Source organism: Aquila chrysaetos, chromosome 22 (genome assembly GCF_900496995.4).
Source record: "Aquila chrysaetos chrysaetos chromosome 22, bAquChr1.4, whole genome shotgun sequence".
Taxonomy (NCBI): Eukaryota; Metazoa; Chordata; class Aves; order Accipitriformes; family Accipitridae; genus Aquila; species Aquila chrysaetos.
Window position 1 is genome coordinate 9,837,032 of NC_044025.1, and position 16,501 is coordinate 9,853,532.

Here is a 16,501-nt window from a genome sequence, read left to right on the forward strand (position 1 = left end):
ACTTTGGGTTGTTTGGAAGTGTATGTTAGGTACTCGTGAGATATGAAGTGATGCCTCTCTTCCTTACCTATATGCCTAGATACTGTAATGTATAAGTGTAATAGTGTGGCTTTACCACGTGGTACTGAGGTTGCTTAGACATAGTTAAAACTTCCATGAATGTCTGTGCCTCTGACCTTCAATTTAATCAGGACAGGAATGACTAAATTCCTAGTGGTCAACTTCAACAGAACATGTGACTTACAAATATTTGGTGCTTTAAAATGCTTCATGCTTTCTCCTTGCCTTAATTTCCTTAAGGTTCCTTAAGTGTATTTTATTGTCTGTCAGTGTCATTATTTAAGCCTACTTAACATGTGGGTCAAGTAGAATAAATGACAGGTGTCATTTCTGAAGTAAGTACATTTCATAGAACCCAAGCCTTTCTTGTAAGGCAATAGGTGTGTTAGCACCTTACAGTGAAGGGAGGGAACTGCAAAGGACTATTGTTTTTTAATTTAGTTGGAGGTTTTGTACCATTTCTGCTGGTACTGGGAATTCTAATATAATTAGAAATGTAGCTTGGTGCATGCTGTAAGCTATTAGACTGTCTAGATCAAGCCAACAGTGAGGCAAACAAATAATATTCCTGTAATCAAGAGAAAACCAGTCCTGAAGGTTATGGCAGAATATTTCAACTGTTAGTGCTGTACTTCAACTGTTACAGAACATGTTTTCCTATATGTAATGACAGCTATTCTCGGGGAGATGACAGCTATTCTCGGGGAGCTGTTTGCAGTGTTATCCATTTCATGTTTTAGTAATGGACAGTATTGTCCTGTTTTCCAAATCCTGAAAATCACTTTTATCAATATATGATCAAATGTAATATATCCATTACAGATTTACAGAACTAAATGTTTCCTACTAAAAAATCATGAAAATAAACATTGAAACAATGAACTGGATGGGGGATGGAAACTATTAATCCCTTTATTGCTTCTGAATTTACCACTGCCTTCTCAGAAAATGTAATTTTATGTCATGACCCCATACTGGTTCACTGAATCCTGTTGATTAAAATCTGCAATTCTAATAGAATTAGCAAGTTTTGCAGGCTGAAATCTGTGGTCTTAGTATCATTTTTCATCCCTCACTTTGGCTGTGGTTTCATGTTATAGCTGAGATGACCTCAGAGCTAGCTGCTGTCAAGAGAAGTAAAGCAATCTTCTCTTCCCTGACCCCTGGGCACAGCTAGTGCTTTTTTGGCCTTGTGGTGAAACAGTTTAGGAAGCCAAGCTGATTTTCTTCTTGGATAGCTCCCTGAACAGGTTCCTGAAAGGGTTAGAGAGCTGGAACATGAGTTGAGGGGCTGACAGGCAGGCCATTCTGGTGATTATTAGTGGTTATACTGGGTTGGCTATAACATAAAGCATCACTTACCACTTCTTTCCTCTCATACCAAGATCTGGAGGTGGATCTGTCCAGGTTTTTACAGATTGTTCTCATTTAAAGGGAGCTGTTTTACTCTCACCCATATGTATAATCCTGTTTGCAATACCGCTCTCAGCCTTTTGCTCCCTTGTGGGGGTAGTAGGTGCGTAGTCTTTCTTGCCACCATTTAAATGCTTTTCTTGCAGATCTGCCTGGGTGGCAAAGCAGCGGCAATACCCGTCAGGTTCTTTTGATAAGGAAGCTGGGAGGAGAAAAATAAGTTATTTTTCTGTCTCCTGTTAAATAGATGTCAGCTGCAGAGGGGCAGTCAGAGGAAAAATCTGATTCTGCCACAGCTGGGAAGAGGCAACTTTGCCAAGAGGAAAAAAATCATGGAGTGTTTTTTCCACTTCAGTGAACTGTACTAGCCTTAGTAATCACGAAAGCTGTGTAGCAAAGTATGATGGTGTTCATGTGGCTGAAGTGTGGATCTGGAGCATATGCAGTACAGAAGACATTTGAAGCCTTTTAGATGAGAGTTTGCATGCAAATTCTCACTGAAGTCTATGGATGGATAACTTTGGAGTTCTCTAGCTGCCTTGAAACAGGCTTCATATGGGAAGAAAGTAGAGGCACCTCTCAGATTGATGCATGCACCTTTCTTAATACTGCTTTTCTTTCAAAAATCACAGAGACAGTTCAGGTTTTTTTTAACAGAAGTGAAGAAAGAAAGGAATTATGCCCTTCTGAGGCTAGATGTTCAGCATTGGTCCCAGACTGAGGCAAGGTTCAGGGAAAAATCTTCCTTAACAAAGTTAAGGCTAACATCGTGTGTCTTTTAAAATGTGTTCTGTGGTTCCTACAGGTAAAACTTCCGTTTCTATCCAAGCTACTTAATTAAATGGGAAAGACATTTAACGTTTCACTTTTTATTTTCCAAAGTTTTTATGTTTCCCAAATTATTCTAATGTAACTGCAGATGGAAACTTACCACACACAATACCTACTGACTATTCCTTGCTTGAAAAATGAATAGGATCTTCCTGCTTGTGAAGACTTGTTACGTGCCTGCCAGTGGAATCCTGAACACCTAGATGTCTTAGCTGTATTAGAAAGAGACCTTCCTTTGCACCAAAGCTTAGGTTTTGTTCCTTAATTACTATTATTTTTTTTTTAATTTTGGAATGCTTGCACTATTTGGAAAAAAGTATGAAATGCTGAAATTTGTAATTCATCATGTTCTTCCTCTTTCTCCAGTCGTCGGGATGACATGGAGTCTCTAGGCTATGTATTGATGTACTTTAACAGAACCAGTCTGCCTTGGCAAGGATTAAAGGTAGGTTATGTTGCCTTCCCACCCCCCCCTCTTCCTTTTTTTTTTTTTAGTGTTTGGGTATTGTGCTTCTGCCTGCTGGTCCGGATAGGTGGTTGTATATAATGTTTAGCTTCAGTTATACAAAACGGCTTTTCCCAAGGCATGATATTTATAGAATGTAGAAGAAAAGTTCTTTCTGCTTCTCATGCAGCAGGCAAAATGTGTATTGTTAGACTGTCTTAAAATTTATACTAAACAATAGCTTACGTCATCTTTGCAAATTATTATTGTCGTCTTGTAGGCTGAGGCCCTTTTTGGGAAGCAGAGAATAACATTGTTAGTGGCTTTTTGAATTGATGTAGAGAGCATGGAAATAATCTCTCGCCTAGCAAGTTCAGCTTTAGCGATATCTTCAGTCCAGTTTATGGCACAACTGAATAATTATTAGCCACAACAGACTTGTTTCAAGTATTTGCATGTATGGTAGCCAAGTACAAGCATGGCAAATATTTCTTTCTTCTGTTATATAGACTTCAGTGATTTGTTTTCATGTTTGTAATTGTTTTTCTTCCTCCATGTGAGAGTTGTGTAACTCAAATGGTGTTGCAGCTGCAAGTTTTCTAAAAAGGCAAGCAGCTTGTGAAGCACTAGAACTCTTCGTCTGCAAATGAATGTAATGGCTGCTTACTGAAACACGCAGGCAACCCTTGAATGGGGTACTGAGTGGGAATTAATAGAACTTTGGCAAATGTAAATGCAAGTCTGGTCTGTTTAACAGACAAAAGCAGCAGCTAGAACTACACGAGCTGTGCCATGTGATCGAAGCATTAGTCTGCAACAAATGGTATTAAACTGAGTCCAAATCTTAATACCAGATTGACCTTCATTCCCTTTGCAATAAGTGTGTGGGACTTGGAGATTTCACATAAAATACTTACGGTTGACCAAAGGATTTTTGTCATTTTTTTTTTTTTGCTACTGTCCTTGTTCATCCAGTGTTGCACAATATCTCTTATATTGTGACCTACATGTTCCACAGGCTGCAACAAAGAAGCAAAAGTATGAAAAGATTAGTGAAAAGAAAATGTCCACTCCTGTTGAGGTTTTGTGTAAGGTAAGAGTTTCCAAATGATGTCATACTGTGAAATGGAAGGTCTTTTCTTTATTGTTTTTTTAAAACTAGAGCCAATATATTAGATAGTCTCACATGGCATTTGCTGCTGAATAATACTTCTCTGGCAGTCATGGGTGCCTTGGGTTTGGCCACCCAGCAAGACTGTATGTGTGTAACAGGGCAGGCATTCGCTGCTGTTTCTTGGCATAGTTCATGCCACCATCATACCAGTTCTTGGTGACTGTTGGCTGTGCAAGCTCTCCAGCTCTCTTAAGTGAGGCTTGTTCATTTCGTCAAGATAGAGCTGTATAGCTTGCCTGTATATGCTTGTTTCTGCCTCTTCAAGATTGTTCATCTTGTCTTCTGTATCTCAAATAGAGGCTGTAGTGAAATTGGATGTCAAGTGATCTTTAAAGCCATGTCACAGAATGATTTTTCTAATGCTATCCTTTGGGTCTTAAGATTTCTCTTGAACCGTGGCAGCCACGTGCTTCTTAACAAAGGTCCTTGAGAACACATGGTAATTCTTGCACATCAAACAGCAGCACCAAGGATTGCACTTTATAGTCAGGCACATTTATACACCCTTACAGTCTGACAGCATCTTCCAAACTGCTGAACTGTTATACCCTGTGTTTTCTTTCTTGTAGTACAGCATTATGCTGCATGCTATTACCTGTTCGTGTGTAGGCTTTAATATAGCATTAAATGTACAAATATGTAAAGCAGGGAATCTTTGAAAAAGGTTTTTATGGTTTAAGTCTTCACACTTTATAGTGGTAACTGACCTTGCCTCTAGTATGTTGAAGTAGATTATCAAGGAAACATAAGTGGAATCTTTTAAGAGACAATTAGTACTTGTTTCAGAGACCTAGTTAATAAAAACTAGGTTTAATTAGGACGAATGAAGTGCTTTAAATATGTTGTATGTTGAAGGTTTTGGTAGCAGAGGACTTGCGACTGCAAAACATACATCAGGTAACAATTCTGGGGAAGGAATGTGTACCTGGTAACCTGCTGATCAAATCCACTTCCTGAAATACAGAATAAATGAATAACTAGAGGCAAAGTGGAACTTAGACTTATGAATCTTCAGCCAATTTTTTCTCTGCCATATAGACAGAAATACAGCTTTTTGCCTTCTTACGGGTTGTTAGAAGCTTTTTGCTGCAAGCCATGGCTTGATTAACATTGTTGATTTACAGGGATTCCCTGCAGAATTTGCCATGTATCTGAACTACTGTCGTGGCCTGCGCTTTGAAGAGGCACCAGATTACATGTATCTGAGGCAATTATTCCGTATTCTTTTCAGGTCAGTCTCAAAGTGGAAAAGTACAGAAATTTGTTAGTGCTTTACCAGTTGGTAACTGTTCTGTGGGACTTGCACTGCAGAAAGCTGCTCCATATGTGTATGGTGTAGGGAGTTCCTCTGGGACTTTCTTTCATTTCAGTTAGAAAAGCTGTTTGAAGGACCTGAAAAATATTGTTCAATGTTAAACATGAAGGGAAAGATTCCCTTGTTTTTGTGTTGCATGATCTGACCACTAATGCTAGAGGGTTGAGCCCATGCTTCAAGTTCTGTTGCAAGTAGTTTAAGAAATCAACCCCTCAGTAGAAGTGTTAGAGGCTTTTTGTGTTTAGAGATTGGTGATGGGACTAGCAGTGGTGCCCAGGAGATAGATCTCAATGGAGGGAAATAGTGCTGTTTCATTGAGCCTTGTGGAGTGAACAGCATCTGTTAAAAGAAGAGCTGGTACTGATCTCTCAAAAGTCTTCCCCCAGGTTTCTGGAATCTAAAGCAATTTTTTTTCTACGTTCTACGATACTGCAGTCTCTCTTTAAAACTATATATATTTAAAAAAAAAGAAAAAAGAAAAGCTGAGAACCTCAGTGCAGACAAATGTGTAAGCTGGGTTGTGAGGAAGTGCTTCTTCTACAGACTTTTGTGTAAACAGTAAAGAAAACACTGCTTGATGGTATTTGGGCTTGCTTCAAGAAACCTTTAAGTTAGTAATACTTAGCATTTGTATAGCATTCTTAATCTCCAAAGCAGCTTACAAAAAGAGTTAACCTCTAGTTCTGGGTTTTCAGCAAAGGCTTGGTATTAGTAATAAGGAAGTTATGATGTATTACAGCAAAGTATTTCACTCTTTTCTAGGACCTTGAACCACCAATATGACTACACATTCGACTGGACAATGTTAAAGCAGAAAGCAGCACAGCAGGCAGCCTCTTCCAGTGGGCAGGGGCAGCAGGCCCAAACCCCCACAGGCAAGCAAACTGACAAATCCAAGAGTAACATGAAAGGTTAGTAGCCAAGAACCAAGTGACGTTACAGGAAAAAAAAAATTACACTAATTTGGACAATGTCAGCAATTTAAGTGTTAGATCAAGGAGGTGGTTTAAAAAATGTATTTGGCTGTTAATTTAAAAAGCAAAAACAAAAGACGTCCTTGGAGAATTTGACTACTAACTTTATACCAAAATGTCCTTGTTCTTCATATCATTTCTTCTGGGGATGTTGGGTCATTTTAACCACTGCATCTTTTGCTCCCGCATTAACCACTTTCCAAAAACAAGAAACTGACTTGGTGTTGGGAATGTGACATTTTTATTTATATATATATACATATATATTTATATATATATAAATATATAATACAATCCAAAATCCTAGACCTAACACTTCTTAAGGGATAATTCTCATTAACTAGGCAAGGATCTAGAGACTTTGGGTTCTACTGTGTTCCAGCTGGTATAGTGCTGTGAGTTTGCTTCTGTATGTCTTGAACATTGTAAACAGAAAATTGTGAATGATCTGGCTTCCTCCAGTGGGTTTACATTCAGGCATTTGGTCCAGAGTTAAAGGAGAGGACTAGTGAGATCAAAATGTCTTGCCTAAATCAAGGAACTGCTGTGGACTGCCAAGTCACAATTTTCTCAAGTATCTGGATGCTCTGGGGTGGGGCTTCAGGTTTCTTGACTATTTTTAATGTTTGTAGGTTATGGTTTCAAAGGGAAATGTGAAATGTTCAAGATGTAATTGTGCAAAAACTGAAAACTGAGTTCTGAAAAGGCACGGGTTGTTGGTTTTTTAACACATTCTAGAAGCTTTTTAAATTTTTTTGTGTTGTAAATCTGCCAGTGTTAATCTAGTAAGTCACTAGAATGAAACTGCTACAGCTAGTGACTATTACAGCCAGTCTTGTAATGAAACTGATTCCTCAAGATGAGCTGTGGATAAAATTGAAGCTATTGAGGTTGTTCAAGTGAGAATAGAGAAGCTAGATTTAAGTTATGTACTGAGGTATTGCTAGTACTTGCTATTCTTCAGGACATTCTTGTCCTGACTATCATTTTTGTATGTATAAAACTATATATTAAGCTAACATGACAGACTTGGGAGTCAAAGAAATGCTAAAGTGTTTACAATAAACTTATCAAAACATTGTTTTTCATGTATTGTGGCAGCATTCGAACATTACCAGGTGGCTTTAGTCAAAATAGCTATCCAAAAATATAACGCTTCATCCAGAAAAATATAAAGTGAAATAACCTGCTGGTCTTCCCAAGGCTCAATCTGAAATGGTTTCTTGAAGAAAAAAATTTCCATAGGATACCATTAAATGTCAGATGCTTTGTGGCATAAAGAATCCAACTTGTTTTGCTGGAGCTGACAGGTATTACAACACTGAAGGCTATAAACCAGTTCCTTCAGCTGAAAAGCCAGTATGTAGCAGACTTGATGATTAAGCACCCAGGCTTAGGCTGCTTCTTGAAATAAAGAAGCTCTGACTGGTGTTCAAAACCCACTACTGAACCCAGCCTGATGTCGGGGTGTGGAGAGGTTGGCTGTTAGAGCAGGAGGAAATAATCTGAGAAAAAATGTGGATTCTTCACAACAGCTCGTGCTTGAAGTGAAGGTCTTACAGGAGGTGATGATCTGTAAATGGACACTGCCCTGAAAATCAAGTTGTATGCACTTGAAATATTGTTTTGCTGGTGAAGTATTCCAAGGTTTAATGTGCTACTCTCCTGGCTCAGGTGGTCTCTGACCAAGTGCTATACCATAAGTGAAGAAAAAGTCATTATAATGATTACCTGCCTCCACCTTGTAGTTATGATTTAGTGACAGAGTACAAAGCTGCAGCTGACTGACAAGCATGAGTAACGGGGAAGTGGTCTTGCAGTTGAACCTTATAGACTATTTCTCTCTCTTGATGGACATTCCTCATCACACTGTCCTTTGGTAACAAGGCTCATCACTATAGCTGTGGAGAAGTTGCTGTTTTTCTAGCAGAATTTCATGGGCTCTTTCACAAAGTAACAGCCTTTTGGGGGAATGACTCCCTTCTCTCCCCTCACCATCATGAAGAAAAGGCTTGTGACCTTTGGATCAATCAAGTTGTAATGTCAGCAAAGCGTTAAAGTAGTGCTTGTCAAACATCTGAAGACTTCCTCAGCTTCCTGAAATAGTTACCTTAGTCTCTTCATCAAAGTAAAGATTCCAGATTTCTAAAATCCTACATGCCTTTTTGTGGGGAATATTGCCTGTTAATGAAGATTTTCTGAAACCAGCTAAGCTCAAGCAGGAGGCTGTATGGCTTATATTTTGCTGCCACATTGAAGATTAATGAAATACCTGGTTATCTTTTCCAGAGTTCAGTTAAATTCTCATGTAGTTGCTGTAGCAAAGCTTATGCTGAAGTGGCTTAAAAGGCTTCATGATAGCAAATTATACCCCTCTGGTAACCATATCCAGTTTAACAAGAGTACTGGAAATAGCAATTTACAGGTGCATTTATTGGTTAAGATCTTAAAATATACTGTATAAAGTGCAAGTACTATTGAAGATGTGTATCTGGGGAGGGTGGTGAAACCTTAATTCTTTCAAACAATGTCCAGAGACTTACCTGACTTAGGTTGTTTGGACAGTGTGCTCATTTATAGCTCTTCCTGGCTACCTTAACTCAGATCCATATTAAACCATCTCACTGAATCCTATAGGTTATTCAGACTGAATATTCTGTTTGGTTCCAGGGTAGCCTGTTCTGTCAATGGCCTTTTTTCTTTTTTTTTTTTTTTTTTTTCCTGTCGCTCTCTGGAACCCTGTGCAGTGTCTTTTGTAACAGCAAGGTCAGCTGTTTTTTTTAACTTGGGAGGGGTGAACTGTTTGAACAGACAGAGCTTCTCTGCTGACTCTGGGAAGTTTAGCTCTTGATCTCTTGACAGTGAAGCAGTTGTTCAGGTGTGATTTGTTACAATGCTTACAGTCAGGTTCCCTCAGTCATAAAACTGACTCAAGCAGTCTATCTCCAGAATAAAGTCTATCAGTTCCATTTGTGAGAGGTGTTTTTAATTCACTTCAGTGTAGAGTTCTGTAAGCCTGTCAGCAGTGCCATTAGCATTCACTGGACGCCTATGGTTGTGGCAGTATTTCTCAGAACAGACTATTAGTTCACTACTTGAGATTTAGCCAATTGACAACTAAATACTTTTCACTGTTTGTCTCTACAGCTACTTAATAGTGAAAAGGTTTGAACACTTCTCAAGTAGAGGTGCTTCTTAAAGTATGACAGTACAGTTACTCTTCCCCGGTTCATCAGATCTCCAGCTATGGTAGTAATAAAGCAATTTGAGTATCCCTGACATAGCATAGAGATTATCAAAGTTTTGGGTAACACCCCGGAAGGACAAGGAGTGATGAATGTGCAGATTTGAGCTGGCCCTGTATATAGTGAAGAGACGCTGGCATAAACTCTTCAGCATGTTCTTCATACTGGCAAAATCTTGTGTGCTATGTGAAGTCTCAACATCTGACAGCTGTGGTTAGGCTGTGTTTGGGAACACTTCTATGTAGTCTTAATAGGACTCGAAAGGGATGTTGTGGTTTGAATCCAGTTCCCTATTGCTCTCTGTAGAGTTGGGCGTTCTCTTGCCCATAATACCTTGAATTTGAGGTATTCTAACAAATAGCAGCATATAATTTGTTAGCATGTCCTTTGTCCTCAGGTTCAAGATCCCATTTTCATTTGAAAAGTCCAGGCTTCTAAAGCAATGAGTTGATCTGTTTCCACACTGGGAGCACACTCCTCCTTTGTGGACTTAGTTTTGGCTTCTTTGATGGAGAAAGTGGTTCAAATGATGAATCAATGTTCACTACTCAACACACTAAATGGAAAAATGGTGTAACTTTTGGTTGTATGCATCAAGGCTTATGGACAACTTTATGCCAATGGAACTAAGGAACCACTAGGGTTTCTGTGAGAATTTGCACTCAAGTGGGAATGACTGTCTTCATTCTGGTGCAGGAATTTTTTTTTTTTTTTTTTTTTTTTAGAATTACTAGAGCTCAATAAAGAGAATTGTCCATCAGTGCATTAAGATTGGGTTCAAACAAAGCTATTTAATCTCTTCTAAATTACCTGTAGCCTATTCTGGAAGATATAAACTGTCTTCTGGGTACTATCCAGATACATTTTTGATTGAATGTCAGGCTATGTTTAAGACTTGTCTGCACCTGCTTCTCTCTGGATGACAGCACAAGCTATAGCTGAGGTCAGCTTTGTCTGTATTTCACTCTGAAGAGGTTTCTGTTGCAAAAACTCAGAGCTGTTGCTCAGATGAATTCATACATTGACAGAATACCATGCTGTTTGGAGGGCATCCAGAACGGAAACTTGCTTGGCAAAGTAGTCTTTGATTGAGACTCTTGTTACCTCTTTAAAGCACAGTGCTACTACCTCAGTCACCAGAAATGAGTATATAAGCAGTCACATGAAGAGAAGACTGGCTTAGCTTGCAGTAACTGGTTCTTTGAGATCTGCATATATATTCCTTCACTCTCCCTTTTCCATGATGTGACACCCCACCCCCACGTCACATGAGTTGTTACTCTTGTCCTTCCAAGGACAGAAGGTATGCTGGGTTCCTAGTTGCTGTCAAAGGTTCTCGCTTCTGTTCTGGTTGCCCAGAGTGTCATACATGTGAGCATGTAGTGAACACCAGTTACTGTAAGGTAAGTTATTCCTGTTCCTTTTCCTTTTGTCTGTGTGACATGGCTGTACTGAGTCTCTGAAGAACACCACTGCAATCAGATGACAGTTTGACATTCAAGGGTATAAACATGAGACATTGCAGACAAGTAGAAAACAATCCTATGAAATTACATCCTGCTTCCTAGTGGCAATAACACATCTTGTTTTCAAACTGTTGGTCTGAATTCCTATTTGAGGAATGTGACATCCAGCTGGTGCATAAGCCTGTTTTCCAGTGCAGCAGTAGGTGTGAGTGAGAGGTGTGTGTTTGAGCTAAAGGCTGGTGGCAAATGCTAGTTAGCTTTGGAAATGGATGCCAGGAGCTCTGCAGTTCTGAGATGGAGGAGCATTTTCCCCTTTGAATGACCATAACTGATGTTTAATTCTCCTACTGTGAAGGTTATTTCTCATTTTCATCCCATATCAGTAAGTTGCCCTTGTGTTTATCTTGCAGGTTTCTGAGCATGGCGAGGATGGGACAAAGCAGAGCAGATCGGAGCAGGACTTGTCACTCCCCAAATCCTAGAAATTTTAGTTCATACGTACACTTGCCAGTGGCTGTGGGCAACCATTTACTTGGTGTAAAGAACTTACTATCAGTATAAACTGGCTCTGGGCAGTGTCAGTGATGCTGCACTTTGAGTTGTAGCAGCTGTAATTGTGAATATTACTGAGATAGTGAAACATGGTGTCCAGTTTTCTATTGCATTTTTTTCAAGTGGAAAAGTTAACTAATGGTTGACACACAAGTGGAGAAAATTGTGCATATGCCAATTTTTGTTACCTTTTTACTTTGAACTACACTGCTTATGAGATCTCATTGTTTTGGAAGAATGGCATGAACAGTCTTCGGCAACAGTTGTGATAATTGTAAATGCTCACAATTGTGCACTCTTTTCTGGTTATTCCTCCCTGGGTTTTGAAAGTTGTACACTTAAAACATTCTTAAAGTTGTTGGCTTCTATGTGCAACATACCAAGCCAGCTGACATGGTAGTAACCAAAGATTCCAGTTTTTAAGCGTATGAAAGACTCTGCCTGCTTACCTGTGCTAGAAATAACAGCATCTAAAGTGAAGACTTAAGAGAAACTTAGCGACTACTAGATAATCTTTAGGACTCTGCATTAACTCTATAATGTTCTTGGTATAAAAGGAAAAACAGCATATTTGTCACAAAATTTAGTTAACATCTTACAACTGAACCTGTATGTAAGTTGCTTAGATAAATGTAATCACTGTAAACATCTATATGATCTGGGATTTTGTTTTTATTTTGAAGCGGGAGCTTTTTGTTTACAAGTTCATTAAAAACTAAAAACTGTTTCTGTAAGGAAATGAGATTTTTTTTTTTAATTTGCCTTGTTAATTCAGTTTAAGAAATCTACATTACCCTGTTTTTAAACCAAGTTTCGAGGCCATTTGTTAAGCAAAAGAAGTCATATTTCTTTCTAAATCATTTTAGATTTAGTGTTGTAACTCTTCCTCATTTTGTTTTTAAATAAATTTTGTATTTTTCCCTTGAGGGGGAAGGGGCAGTCTTGCATTTTTATAACTTGTTGTTTGAGACCAGCCCTCTATACTAAGATTGGATTTTTTTTAAATGAAATGGCATCTTTTGCAGACCTGGTATTGGCAGCCTCTGAGCATTGCCATGTCATGCATCGGCTGGACTGACTTGTGATTGCTAGTTTTGAGAAAAATTTGAATGGAGTATTTGGATGGTTTTAAACCAAGGCATTTTCTTTCAAGTTCTTGTGAAGTGGATATGACCAGATTTACTCTTGTTCTTGGGGACAGCCTCGCACCATGCAGAGTTCACATTGGTTACTGCCCCGGGCTGTCTTCCTTCTCACTCCTATTCTAGCCCAGCTGAAAGAAAGAAATACTTTTATTGCTGGTAATTCTTTAACAGTGTAATTTATTCCTTTATAGCATGTCAGAATAAATTAAAAAAATGTCTGAAAATGCTGCCAGATGCCTATTGTGTAAATGTTGTTTGTATGTTAGCTTTTTAGACAGTTTCCATGCATGTAGCAGAGTTCCTGCTCACAGTTCATATTTTTACTGTTTGAAAAGGTCTTTCATTTTTAAAACCATTTCTTCAAGATCATAATATTTACACTGTGCACTCTCTGTCATCACGGAGTGGTAATCTGGATCAAGGCCGCACTGTCCTGCGGTCACTATGCATACTCTCTTTACGAGAAGGATCTGCCCTGAGAAGATGTTAAACTTTAGCTGGAGAACATTGTGTGCTAATAAACATTTGTATAGATAATCTGGGAGTACAGGGAGGCAAAAAGTCTTCCGGGCTTCAGAGATACCGGTGCACATTTGGAAACTTCTCTTCTGAGTCAGAGCGGTCTCTCTCTGTTACCTGGAAGGTGGAAGAAGAAACGTAGCTCATTCTTCTGGCTAGGGTGTTTTTCTAGACTCTGAGTATTACCCCATCCGAATAAGGATGCTTTACAAGCAATGCTTCATATGAAAACTGGTATGTTTCTAAGAACTGGTATCTAGAATACTATGTTATGTCCTTATATATGATTTCTACTGTCTAGGCAATGCATCTGACAACATGCATTGGCAGAAGGGGAAGAAGCATCAATGGAAATGTCTTGGCAGCTGTTTTCAGAGTGGCTGCTTGGAATTGTTTTGGCACAACTTTTCTTGCTTTGACATGAGATATTCGAAAGTCGGAGGAAATGATTTGGTTTCAGAAGAAATTTTTTCCTCTGTCCATTAAATTTACTCATGACTTTGAGGAGGGTTGTCAAATTTTAGAAACAAAACTGCCCTTGATAAGCACTGTAAGCAAGAACAGTTCATATGCTTGGAGTGTCAAAATGCATTGGTTTGTAGTTCTTAAAACTGCAAGTCTTGTCCTACGGAGGAGCGTGGAGTCCAGTTAGTCTTTCAGACATGGTGTGTTAATAGAGTTTACTTCTGCACAGAAGTGTGGGCTTAAACTGTCGGCTGTGTCATGCTGCTTTGCAGAAAACCAGCCTGCACCAGACATGCTGAACAACGAAGAAGATGGCAACCTTCCTTAAAGAGATGCTGTGATACTGAACACTCATTTGCTGTATAATCTATTTGGTTTGTAACAGACTTAAAACTGAAAGCATTAAAAACTATGTGGATCTTGACTTCTGGTTGCAGCTCTGCAAAGGTTTTGTGTTGGGAGGTTTATTCTTATCTGCTGTCCTGATGCAAAGTGAAAAACTCTTGTAAGCAATCCCAGGCCCTTTACAAGTAATTATCATTATAACAGAGGCTGTAAAGCGCAAGAACTACAACCTCGTGCTCCCTGGAAAGTGCTAGAATTCAGGTAATGACATTAGGCTGTGACAACAGGTGCTTAGTCATCTTACTAAGCTGTGTACGGGGTTTCAAAGAAATTTATTAACCTCCTAACAATTCTGAGAGGTGTCCCAAGGCCACCTTTTAAATGCTTGCTTAATTTGGAGTGCTCATGTGCAGCATACTGGTTCCTTTTTTTTTTTTTTTTTTTTGGCTGATTTCTATTGAATTCTATCTGTATAGGAGTTATTTTTCAAGCTTATGTGTCAGCTTGCTCTGCTCCTGCATTGTTCTGCCTGTTCTCTCAGTTGGCTTTTTCAGGTGCGTTGCTTACAACTTGCAGGAACTTGTACGTGCTTTGTGTGCTTGCCTTTCCTAAAACGGAGTGCAGCAGAGGTGAAGGTGCCCAAGTTGTATCTGTGCTGCTTTGCGCAGGAGGTTGGGCTAGATGCTTCCCTGCAGTCCCTTCTAGCTGGAATTTGTCTGTGATCCCAAGTTGGCTTTTTTTGCATAAGGCTTTAATTTCTCTTGACAGCATTCTCCAATTTAGAAGATTTGTTGCTTAGCCAGCTCCGTCAGCCCCATCTGCTCCTTAATCGCAGTGAAATCATGATTTCATATCAGTTTGATGTCATAATACAAGTTTATGAGCACAGCAGGCTCCAGACAAAAAGGAAAAGTGGGCTGGGAGGAAGAGCTGTCTGCTCAGAGCACTAATGCCTCTGGAAGCATGAGGCAAGGGATGACACAGAGGAAGTGCCCACCCTCCTAATAGGGCCTGAGCAGAAGGACTGTGTTCATGGCATGTTCTAATGTGGAAATGGCTCTTTAATGTAATCCTTGTTATCCAGGGTTAAACAGGAAGGGGGGGAGGGTGGTACCAGGTCTGCATGCAAAGAATGGAGCTTGACTGTTGTGCTAGGATGCAAGGATGTTCATCGTTCACAGCTGCATTAATGAAGCTTTTCAAAACGGACCCAGGACTGTGTTGTCCTTAGCCATGATGGAAAGGTGGTGTGTTAAGGGAAGCCTGTGTCCAAAACATAGCACTGTGTCCTTGTTTTTAAAAGAACCACAGTGGGCTCGGCTGCTTTGCAAAGCTCAGTACTAAAGGTGTGCAATCTTTTAAATTAAGATGCTAACTTGACTTTTTGCATCACGTGAGATGTGACTATTGCTAGTGCTGAATTCGGGTAGTTGGAAATCAGGAGGAGCTAGGGAGTATTCTCACACCAGGCTTGAGTGATAGGTTTCCAAGTATTTTTGTCCATAAAGTAACCGCAAAGGTGATGTAGCTCCTTTTCCAGAGAACAGCTTGGCATTTTGGTATCGGGGGCTGCTTCTGGAAGTACCTGGGCACACTCAGTCCTAACTTGTTTTCCCTCCCCTCCCAAGGAGCCTTTTGTTCCTGTTGATAATGCAGATTGGTTTCTGTAAACACAGCTGGTCTTCATTTCTTTCTCTCTCCAACTTTGAAGGGTAGCATCAATATGTGTAGCTGGTGGAGAAGCTCTTTAAGAGTTACTGTGTGCACTGGTTGTGTCCCAAAGAGCAGGCTCCTGGATGCCTGCGCTGCTCCCTGTTCACCACCCTTGAAATAATAGCAAGCCTTGAGCTACTTTGCAGGTGATGGACTTTGAATTTTTTTTTGAATGAGAGCAATTTGAGATCATCAGAAGACCTTGAAGGAGTGTACATGCTGTCGTACAGGGTAGACTGGCTTTTGAGCTTTCATTTTTGCAGTCGAAGCCCCTGTGTGTAATGATAAATCTTGGCCTAACCCTTTACAGCCCTGTAAATACACAGGGCAGGTGCTTGACTCAGCACAATTCAGATAACTGGCAGAGGTGGGGCAGTGGTACTTGCATGACTCAGTTGTGCTTTGTGGGACCTCATGGTTCCCCAGACCAGGGGCGTGATGAACAAATCGTCCCTTTCCCTTCCTCAGACCTTGAACGAGTCCCTTGTGTTGCTGTGGCACATACCGACGCCAAAGCGGCGCAATGGGACTTTTCCCAATGAGACCATCAGATGTGTTTAACTGAGAGCCCCCGCGGTTCTTTGGCAGAGCTTACCGCGATGGCTGGCTGGCTGGCCCTCGCTGCTGCACGCGCTTCTCTCGTGGTTTTTGTACACCAACTGGTAACTGCTTATCAGCAGCGTGGGTAGTTTTAAAGAGCCTCGTGCCCATCTCTAGATGACTACAAGGACTGATGTTTCACAAATCCTGTTGTCCCCAGGTAGGTACAGTGGGCTGACCCCAGGCCCAGCTTGGGGCTTGCAGTTGGCTCCAGTGTTCAAAAGCAGTTTCTCATGGCT

The 16,501-nt window shown here is 40.0% G+C and overlaps 1 protein-coding gene across 5 annotated transcripts in view; it reads left to right on the forward strand.

Moving 5' to 3' along the window:
- CSNK1A1 (casein kinase 1 alpha 1) overlaps positions 1–14,028 on the forward strand; it is a 38,040-nt gene extending 24,012 nt beyond the window's left edge. For 2 of the 5 annotated variants that reach the window (XM_029997756.2, XM_029997759.2), the window contains 5 exons: positions 2,671–2,749; positions 3,768–3,842; positions 5,048–5,154; positions 6,001–6,149; positions 11,334–14,028. In XM_029997756.2, the coding sequence (XP_029853616.1) occupies positions 2,671–2,749; positions 3,768–3,842; positions 5,048–5,154; positions 6,001–6,149; positions 11,334–11,341 (418 nt within the window). In that variant the 3' untranslated portion in view covers positions 11,342–14,028. Of the gene's footprint in view, positions 1–2,670; positions 2,750–3,767; positions 3,843–5,047; positions 5,155–6,000; positions 6,155–11,333 lie in introns of those variants that run through there. The other 3 variants (XM_029997758.2, XM_029997760.2, XM_029997757.2) reach the window with 2 other exon arrangements.
- Positions 14,029–16,501: the final 2,473 nt, after the last annotated feature.